At 50.4% G+C, this 10,406-nt stretch overlaps 1 protein-coding gene across 1 annotated transcript in view; it reads right to left on the reverse strand.

The window, feature by feature from the left end:
• LOC108799969 (rab proteins geranylgeranyltransferase component A 1-like) overlaps positions 1-10,406 on the reverse strand; it is a 52,069-nt gene that overhangs the window by 38,763 nt on the left and 2,900 nt on the right. Inside the window, exon 2 of the mRNA XM_018571919.1 lies at positions 1,050-1,116. Coding sequence (XP_018427421.1) covers positions 1,050-1,116 — 67 coding nt within the window. The remainder of the gene's footprint in view (positions 1-1,049; positions 1,117-10,406) is intronic.

Below are 10,406 nucleotides of genomic sequence, written 5' to 3' on the forward strand. Positions count from 1 at the left end.
CGATCAAAATGCTGCAAGCACTATTTTGATCGCACCGTAGGCATTATGTGCCTTGCTATCCCGTGCGGACGATCGCATTGCGGCCGGAGGGCGTGGCTACGGTTCCCCCCCCTCCTGCCCCACAAAAAAGTGAGCCGGCTGCGCAATGCGAGGCAGTGCGTTCTGGCCGGAATCGGGCCGGAACGCACTGCAGCTGGTGTGAACGGGCCCTAACATGCGTAGCGCGGTTGTCGTTTTTGTACATAGGCACACCCAACGCGGGGGGGCGCACGTGTGACAAATGCGGGAAAGTAGCGCATGCAGCAGATTCTGTTAGTGTGCGAGAATCTCACAATGCGCATTAGAAGCTGCAGCAAGTCAGACAGAGCTCCGCCTCATTTCCTGGCTGGAGGACGTCCGGCATCATCTTGCCTGGCTGCCCCTGGCCCCGCCCCTTTCATTCATTGGATTTCACCTCTTTCAATCATGGAGGCTCAGCGTCACAAGTGGGCGTAACCTAGCCCTCAGTTCTACACAGGGCCTAAAATGTTATCAGATTCTGAAGGTCATAATGTCAGCACAGGGATGGTGGGAGCCTCATAATGGGTACAGCGGGTGTACAGACCCGGGAACTCAGCACAGGGATGGTGGGGGCCCCTCATAATGGGCACAGCGGGTGTACAGACCCGGGAACTCAGCACAGGGATGGTGGGAGCCCCTCATAATGGGCACAGCGGGTGTGCAGACCCGGGAACTCAGCACAGGGATGGTGGGGGCCCCTGATAATGGGCACAGCGGGTGTACAGACCCGGGAACTCAGCACAGGGATGGTGAGAGCCCCTCATAATGGGCACAGCGGGTGTATAGGCCCGGGAACTCAGCACAGGGATGGTGCGAGCTCCTCATAATGGGCACAGCGGGTGTATAGGCCCGGGAACTCACTACTAGGATCCCAAAGAGAAACAAGAAACCATTAGGCGGTTTAACTCTCCAGCAACCATCAAAACGATCAGTTTTGGGTGGGGCAACCTTTAACTATTACAAAACACGTGGCGTTCAGGGAGACTTACGCATCAAGATGGAGGACCCGCTGTCCTACTCTGGAGCAGGCGGACGCTACAATGGACTCCGGCAGACCTGTGTTTAAAAAAAAAAAAAAAGGAAAATAATTACTTAAAATGATTCACAAAATGTCCATTTATAGGTAATAATGTCACATCCTATTATAAAGAAATCTCGCTGGCTAAAAGCAATTTGTGGAATAATATCTTGTTATACGTTGCCGCGTCCTCTCGTTGTGCTGAGAAGATTAGGCCGTCCTGTCTGCGGGTAATCGGGATAATGATGATTATGAACTTAGCTTGTTATTAGCTAATTGATCCACGCAGATGACATTATCAGCGTCTACGGTGGAGCTATTTTGGCCTCATATTTATATTTCAACTAGAACAGATTTTCCATCTCGTCCTCCTCGCTGTGCCAGCCAAACGCATTACAATCCTCATTTTCTATTATAGGAAACGTATGTCTGTCCTGTGAATGGACAATTTGCAAAAGCGATGTTCATATAAGTAGCCAGCAGTGGAAGTGCCGCACGCACCCAACAAAACTTCATCCAAGTACACAGGACGTATGCAGTACTCCACTGCTGCACCCAAAGAACACGTGTCATCAATTCCTGGCTTTCATAATGACAGCCGGGAGTTACTGTATAACTACAGAAGATGTAGCTGTCACAAATGTGCCATCAGTGTTCAGAGATAGATGGAGATACAAAGTAACATTGTATATAAACATTGATCGGAGGGAGATAGAGAGATACAAAGTAACATTGTATATAAACATTGATCAGAGGGGAGATGGAGAGATACAAAGTAACATTGCTTATAAACATTGATCAGAGAGATAGAGAGATACAAAGTAACATTGTTTATAAACATTGATCAGAGAGATAGAGAGATACAAAGTAACATTGTTTATAAACATTGATCAGAGGGAGATAGAGAGATACAAAGTAACATTGTGTATAAACATTGATCAGAGAGGAGATAGCGAGATACAAAGTAACATTGTTTATAAACATTGATCAGAGGGAGATAGAGAGATACAAAGTAACATTGTGTATAAACATTGATCAGAGAGGAGATAGCGAGATACAAAGTAACATTGTTTATAAACATTGATCAGAGGGAGATAGAGAGATACAAAGTAACATTGTTTATAAACATTGATCAGAGGGAGAGAGAGATACAAAGTAACATTGTTTATAAACATTGATCAGAGGGAGATAGAGAGATACAAAGTAACATTGTTTAGACAGAAGGCAGAGAGATACAGCAGTGGGCTGGCTTTTGGGAGGAGTTATGCAAATTTTTAAATGCCTTGTTGGGTGTCAGCCTGGAGAAGTGGGCGTTCCCAGGCAGGGTGTATTTGCATGCAGATCGTCCTATGTAACACCCACATGTGATGCTGAGCCTCCATGATTAAGAGAAATGAAATCCAATGAATGAAAAGGTCGGGCATGTGGGTAGTCAGGCTCAGGAGGAAAGTGCTAGATAATGTTGGATGTTTTCCAGGCAGGAAATGAGGTGGGCTCTATCTGATGTGCGGCAGATACTAATGCACATTGTGAGAAGCAATCAGAGTAAGCAGTTTAAAAAGCCTAATAAAAAGGTCTCTTCAGCACTGTACAGCAGCATAAACATGACCACACATAAGAGCGGCGGAGATGCCTCGTCAGGCCATAAATAACGTCTCCCTATGACAGGCCACTGATGACCTGGCACGGTTTGAAAGCTTTCAGCGGACATACTGCAAAAGCGTAAATCACTCCCTAACTTCACACAGCAGCTCAAAATGGATCCCGGCGTTCCACCTTGGAGGCTGCTTTGTGCGTTATTTATAACCGCCAAACGTCACCAGGAAAATTGCAGAGAAGCAGAAAATTTACGGCGACGGCGTTTATCTGGGAAGGTTTTCCGAAGGAAAAGAAATTAGAGACAATTAAAGGAGCGTAGATAAAAAAAAACATAAATCCGAGTAAATCAAAAGATTAGATTGAATATTATAATGAATAATTTATTGTTTTAAAATGATTGTTATGAGGGATGCACCGATACCGGTATTTTGGTACAGAGGACCGATAATTTTTTTTCGGTACTCGCCGATACCAATTACTGAGTAACGGAAGTCCCAATCAGGAAGCCGGCCAGCGTGTAAAGACTCGCCACACGGCTTCCCGATTAATAAGAAAGTCCCCTCTAACCTTGGAATGTCCAGCCTGTCACCCCCGGGGCCTCTCCAGGCAGAACGCGGCCGTCCTCCGGTAACTGGGCGGAGCCGCCTGGCCGGCCAATCAGGAAACCGGGCGCAGTGTAATGACGCGACGCCCTGCTTACTGATTGGCCGGGAGGCCGGCTCCATGAGATGACGAGGGAGCATGAAGCCGGCTTCCCAGCCAGTCAGAGTGCAGTGCGTTGCGTCATTACACAGGGCCCGGCTTCCTGATTGGCCAGCTTCCCGACCAATCAGTAACCCGGGCAGCGCGTCATTACACAAGTGACAAGAGAGCATGGAGCCGGCTTCCCGGCCAATCAGGAAACCGGCCAGCGTGTAATGACGTGCCGCCCGGCTTCCTGATACAGGAAGTACTCGTGCTAGGCATCGGAGCATTTGGGCGAGTACTCGCCCCAAATACGCGGTATCGGCACCGATATTGATACTAGTATCGGTATATCCCTAAATGTTATATCCAAGATAAGACGTCCCCCCCATGGAGCTGCCTTAATCTGCTTATATTTTGCATTTCCTGGTTCTCCCCTCCCCCTCATCAACATGAGAATGACACTTTTAAATGAAACCTTTCCGTTTTCATCACATATCTTATTTTGTACCCGGTGATGTCATCACTGCGTCTATGTGCTTCTCTATGCAATGCAGGCAGCTCGTGGCTGGTGGGAGGGGACATCAGGGTGCTATTCATGCCTCAGTACTCCTCTCGAGAGTCCTCAGCCCTGATGCAACCAGTGGGCTGGCTCTTGGGAGGAGTTATGCAAATATCAAAATGTTTTGATTAGGTGGGTGTCAGTCTGGAGGAGTGGGCGTTCCTAGGCAAGCCGCATTTGCTTACAGATCAATCTAGGTAACGCCCACATGTAATACTAAGCTGCTATGATTGACAGACCTGAAATCCAATGAGTGAATGAGTGTGCCAATGAGGCCCACTTGAGGTGCAGGATTGCACTTGTAGACATGGATGCCCATTGAGGTATGCTGGGGGCACAGAGTAACATTTGAAGACTTTGAGGTGCCCAGAGGGGGGCTGGAGGCACAGGCTAACAATTGAAGACAAAGAGGTGCACAAAGGCTCACTAGAGACACAGGGGTACTCTTGGTGACATTCAGGTGACAGAGGCACAGTGGATGCACAGGTTTGCACTTGGAGGTGCACTGAAGCATGCTGGAGGCACAGGGTAGCACTTGGACATATGGAGGACCATTGGGGTATGCAGGAGGCACAGGGTAGCACTTGAAGACAAGCAGGCACACGGAGGTGCACTGGAGTCACAGGGTTGCACTTCAAAACAAGGGGGTGCATAAAGGCTCACTAGAGACACCAGGGTACGCTTGGAGACTGCACTGGAAAAACCTATAATGATGGATCCTCCAGTCCCCGGGCTGTGACCGGATGAAGTAAACAAACTCTCGGAAAGTTCCTCTCGTCTTCTAATCCCTCGACCGGCTCGGCACATTTATTCTGATCATCGAAAAAAAAAAAGAAATCAATGTTTAAAAATGGACAATCGGCAAATGAAAAATCCCGCGGCTGAAATGAAGATAAGTCTGAGCGGAGCCGACAGAAGCCATAAACAGCCTATTGACAAGCATGGAGCGGGAATGCATCTTCCTTTATGAGGACGCTGAAGCGGCGGGCTCCCTAATGCGCCATTACCAATTATTAATGGACGTTCTCCTCCCGGACAGGACGCGGCATCGCCCGACACAATGTATTGCTCAGACATTTTTCACAGATTTAGGAGAAGAAATGTGGCGGCCTCTATAATTCATCATGTCACAAAACTCAGGACAGGCAACACCTATAATGGCCTACAGCAGAAGGGGGTGGGCTAAGACATAAGAGAACCGGTCACAACTGGACACAGGCAAGAAACAGAATGTGCAATCTTTAAATCTGACCTCCGGCCTTCCCTTCACTCTTCTATCTGACCTTCCCTTCACTCTTCTATCTGACCTCCGTCCTTCCCTTCAGTCTTCTATCTGACCTCCGGCCTTCCCTTCAGTCTTCTATCTGACCTCCGGCCTTCCCTTCAGTCTTCTATCTGACCTCCGGCCTTCCCTTCAGTCTTCTATCTGACCTCCGGCCTTCCCTTCAGTCTTCTATCTGACCTCCGGCCTTCCCTTCAGTCTTCTATCTGACCTCCGGCCTTCCCTTCAGTCTTCTATCTGACCTCCGGCCTTCCCTTCAGTCTTCTATCTGACCTCCGGCCTTCCCTTCAGTCTTCTATCTGACCTCCGGCCTTCCCTTCAGTCTTCTATCTGACCTCCGGCCTTCCCTTCAGTCTTCTATCTGACCTCCGGCCTTCCCTTCAGTCTTCTATCTGACCTCCGGCCTTCCCTTCAGTCTTCTATCTGACCTCCGGCCTTCCCTTCAGTCTTCTATCTGACCTCCGGCCTTCCCTTCAGTCTTCTATCTGACCTCCGGCCTTCCCTTCAGTCTTCTATCTGACCTCCGGCCTTCCCTTCAGTCTTCTATCTGACCTCCGGCCTTCCCTTCAGTCTTCTATCTGACCTCCGGCCTTCCCTTCAGTCTTCTATCTGACCTCCGGCCTTCCCTTCAGTCTTCTATCTGACCTCCGGCCTTCCCTTCAGTCTTCTATCTGACCTCCGGCCTTCCCTTCAGTCTTCTATCTGACCTCCGGCCTTCCCTTCAGTCTTCTATCTGACCTCCGGCCTTCCCTTCAGTCTTCTATCTGACCTCCGGCCTTCCCTTCAGTCTTCTATCTGACCTCCGGCCTTCCCTTCAGTCTTCTATCTGACCTCCGGCCTTCCCTTCAGTCTTCTATCTGACCTCCGGCCTTCCCTTCAGTCTTCTATCTGACCTCCGGCCTTCCCTTCAGTCTTCTATCTGACCTCCGGCCTTCCCTTCAGTCTTCTATCTGACCTCCGGCCTTCCCTTCAGTCTTCTATCTGACCTCCGGCCTTCCCTTCAGTCTTCTATCTGACCTCCGGCCTTCCCTTCAGTCTTCTATCTGACCTCCGGCCTTCCCTTCAGTCTTCTATCTGACCTCCGGCCTTCCCTTCAGTCTTCTATCTGACCTCCGGCCTTCCCTTCAGTCTTCTATCTGACCTCCGGCCTTCCCTTCAGTCTTCTATCTGACCTCCGGCCTTCCCTTCAGTCTTCTATCTGACCTCCGGCCTTCCCTTCAGTCTTCTATCTGACCTCCGGCCTTCCCTTCAGTCTTCTATCTGACCTCCGGCCTTCCCTTCAGTCTTCTATCTGACCTCCGGCCTTCCCTTCAGTCTTCTATCTGACCTCCGGCCTTCCCTTCAGTCTTCTATCTGACCTCCGGCCTTCCCTTCAGTCTTCTATCTGACCTCCGGCCTTCCCTTCAGTCTTCTATCTGACCTCCGGCCTTCCCTTCAGTCTTCTATCTGACCTCCGGCCTTCCCTTCAGTCTTCTATCTGACCTCCGGCCTTCCCTTCAGTCTTCTATCTGACCTCCGGCCTTCCCTTCAGTCTTCTATCTGACCTCCGGCCTTCCCTTCAGTCTTCTATCTGACCTCCGGCCTTCCCTTCAGTCTTCTATCTGACCTCCGGCCTTCCCTTCAGTCTTCTATCTGACCTCCGGCCTTCCCTTCAGTCTTCTATCTGACCTCCGGCCTTCCCTTCAGTCTTCTATCTGACCTCCGGCCTTCCCTTCAGTCTTCTATCTGACCTCCGGCCTTCCCTTCAGTCTTCTATCTGACCTCCGGCCTTCCCTTCACTCTTCTATCTGACCTCCGGCCTTCCCTTCACCCTACTATCTGACCTCCGTCCTCCCCTTCAGTCTTCTATCTCACCTCCGTCCTTCCCTTCAGTCTTCTATCTGACCTCCGGCCTTCCCTTCAGTCTTCTATCTGACCTCCGGCCTTCCCTTCACTCTCCTATCTTACCTCCGGCCTTCCCTTCAGTCTTATATCTGACCTCCGGCCTTCCCTTCACTCTGCTCTCTGACCTCCGTCCTTCCCTTCAGTCTTCTATCTGACCTCCGTCCTTCCCTTCAGTCTTCTATCTGACCTGTGGAGGAGGATGCATGGAAGGTGAGTCGGGGTGGGAGGGGCGTCTAGCAAGAGTGATGGAGTCTGATTTAAAAAATGATTCAAAAATACAACACAAGGCCAAAGCTATGTGTACCCATGACATCACACCCGCATGATCTTTTTGGACATCCAAAACCATGGCCATCAATATGGAGCTGCAACCACCTCCCCTGATGGTTATTAAAATGAAATTGATCCGCCCTTTGTGGCTATAACAGTCTCCACTCTTCTGGGAAGGCGTCCACAAGAATTTGGAGGGTGTCTGTGGGAATTTGTCCCAAGTGTGAGGTCAGGTACTGATGTTGGATGAGAAGACCCGGGCTCACAATCTGCATTCTAATTCATCCCGGGGGTGTTCAGAAAGGTTGAGGTCACCAATATGGAGTTGGCCCCCTTTGGGGCTATAACAGACTCCTTTCTTCTGGGAGGAGATTTTGGGGTGTGTCTGGGAATTTGCCCATTCAGCCAACACTGATGAGGTCAGGTGCTGATGATGGCCAAGAAGACCTGGGTCGTAGGTGGTGTTCAGTAGGGTTGGATTTAGGTGCTGATGTTGGATGAGAAGATCCGGCCCACAATCAGAGTTTCAATTCATCTGAAAGGTGTTCAGTAGGGTTGAGGTCAGGGCTCTGTGCAGGACACTTGAGTTCCTCACACCGAGCTGGTCACACCGTGTCCTTATGGAGCTGGCTGTGTACACAGGGGACAGTCATGATGAAAAGGGTCTTCACCAGGGATGTCCCGATACCATTTTTTCAAGATCAAGTACTTGCCGATACCAATTACCGATACTTTTTCCTAATGGGACATGTGACTGATGACTTTAGGGCAGTTTCTTGATAATTAATCAGTCCATGATTATTCAGCAATAGAGGACTACCGATCCCATCAATTCATGATTATACAGGGTTGCGTGAGGTCTCACCAGGGCTGTACAGGTGGGTGCCGGGCTCCAGGGCTGTACAGGTGGGTGCCGGGCTCCAGGGCTGTACAAGCAGCTGTGGGGCTGTCCAGTGCTGTGCAAGTCTCTGCAGGAAGGAGGAGATGTGTGGCCGGAATAGCGATGTCAAAGACAGCTGCAAAAATGCAAAGAGCTAGTATCGGCCTTTAGTATCGGCCTTTAGTATCAGGGCATTTTCATGAGTACAAGTGCCCGTGAAAATGCCCTGCATCAGCCCTGAAACTGATACTAGTATCGGGATCGGGACACCCCAGTCTTTACCAAACTGTGACCACAAGGCTGGAAGAGCACAATTGTCTACAATGTCTTTGTATGGTGGAGGATCACCAGAACCTTCACTGGAGACGCCGGAACTGAACGTGGGGTCTATACCTAATGTTCCAGACAAATGAATATATTTATTGGACTTGATGATGATGGATGTTTGTACTCGGCACTCCCAACCTCACACCCGGAAGCTGTTCTCCTGCTGGCCGATCTGACGATTGTGATCAGAGAGGCAGCATCTGAGGCCGAGATCCGTGTAGTGACCGCGACAGTGAACTAAACCCCCGGATAGGAAGACGCCCTTTATATCTCATCCATACGAAATCATCTCCACTCATATCGGTCCAGTGCTGTCACACCATAGACCATGCCATGCAGATACAAAATCCACTTGGAGCGACCAAAATAATGATCAACAAAAGGTGTTAAATCTGATCATCCAGCACCAACAAATCACAAGTCCATCACCAAGCCATCACCCGTCCATCACCAACCATCACCCGTCCATCACCAACCATTACCCGTCCATCACCAACCCATCACCAATCCATCACCAACCCATCACCTGACCATCACCTGACCATCACCTGACCATCACCCGTCCATCACCAACCCAGCACATGCCCAACATCCACCCAGCACCAACCATCACCCGTCTATCACCCATCCATCACCCGTCCATCACCTGACCATCACCCGACCATCACCAACCCATCCATCACCAACCCATCACCCGTCCATCACCCATCCATCACCCGTCCATCACCCATCCATCACCCATCCATCACCCATCCATCACCCATCCATCACCCATCCATCACCCATCCATCACCCGCCCATCACCAATCCATCACCTGACCATCACCAATCCATCACCGGCCCATTACCAACCCATCACCGGCCCAACATCCACCCAGCACCAACCATCACCCGTCCATCACCCGTCCATCACCCGTCCATCACCCGTCCATCACCCGTCCATCACCCGTCCATCACCCGTCCATCACCCGACCATCACCCGACCATCACCCGACCATCACCCGACCATCACCCGACCATCACCCGACCATCACCTGACCATCACCCGTCCATCACCAACCCAGCACATGCCCAACATCCAACCAGCACCAACCATCACCGGCCCATTACCCACTCAGCATCCATCACGCACCAAGCACCCACCCAGCACCTGCCCAACATCCACCCAGCACCAACCATCAACAGCCTATGACCCACTCAGCATCCGTCCATCCCCTTCCCATCACCCACCAAACATCCGTCCATTACCTTCTCATCACCCTCCCATCATCCTCTTCCCATCATCCCACCGAGCATCCGCCATGACCCTCCCATCTCCCACCCAGTATCTGTTCCGGTCACCGTCATCACCAGAAAATCCAAACTGTTACAGGTGTCACCAGAACAGGAAGTCAGGGGAAATCTTCCAGCGGGGACACCTGTTACAGTAACAAATGCCGTGGATGGAAAGTCCCACCACTTTGGAGAGATTTTGTATCATTTTCTGTTGACAGGAAGTGAAGGAAAATCTCTCCAACAACACAGACAGAAAGAGATTGAACCCTTACCTCCATGGGTACATGTATGAAGACTTCCTGTTTTGCCTGACAAATATAAACCAGCTCGGAGAAGGTCCAGAATGGCCAGAATTCTGCGCAGGGGGTCGGCCATTGGGTCCCGGGCAATAAACAATGAGGTCCCAGGAGGGGCCCGGAGTGCGCACATCCCCCAACTTCTGGCTACATGAGAATCTACTTTGCAACATTCGCGTATCACACAGAGGACGGAATATACCGAGAACACCCCAAAGATCCAACACAGAACCCCTGACCCCCGGGAGATCGTATTATTATTATACAGC

Source organism: Nanorana parkeri, unplaced genomic scaffold (assembly GCF_000935625.1).
Source record: "Nanorana parkeri isolate BGI_ZX_2015 unplaced genomic scaffold, ASM93562v1 scaffold1866, whole genome shotgun sequence".
NCBI classification, from domain to species: domain Eukaryota; kingdom Metazoa; phylum Chordata; class Amphibia; order Anura; family Dicroglossidae; genus Nanorana; species Nanorana parkeri.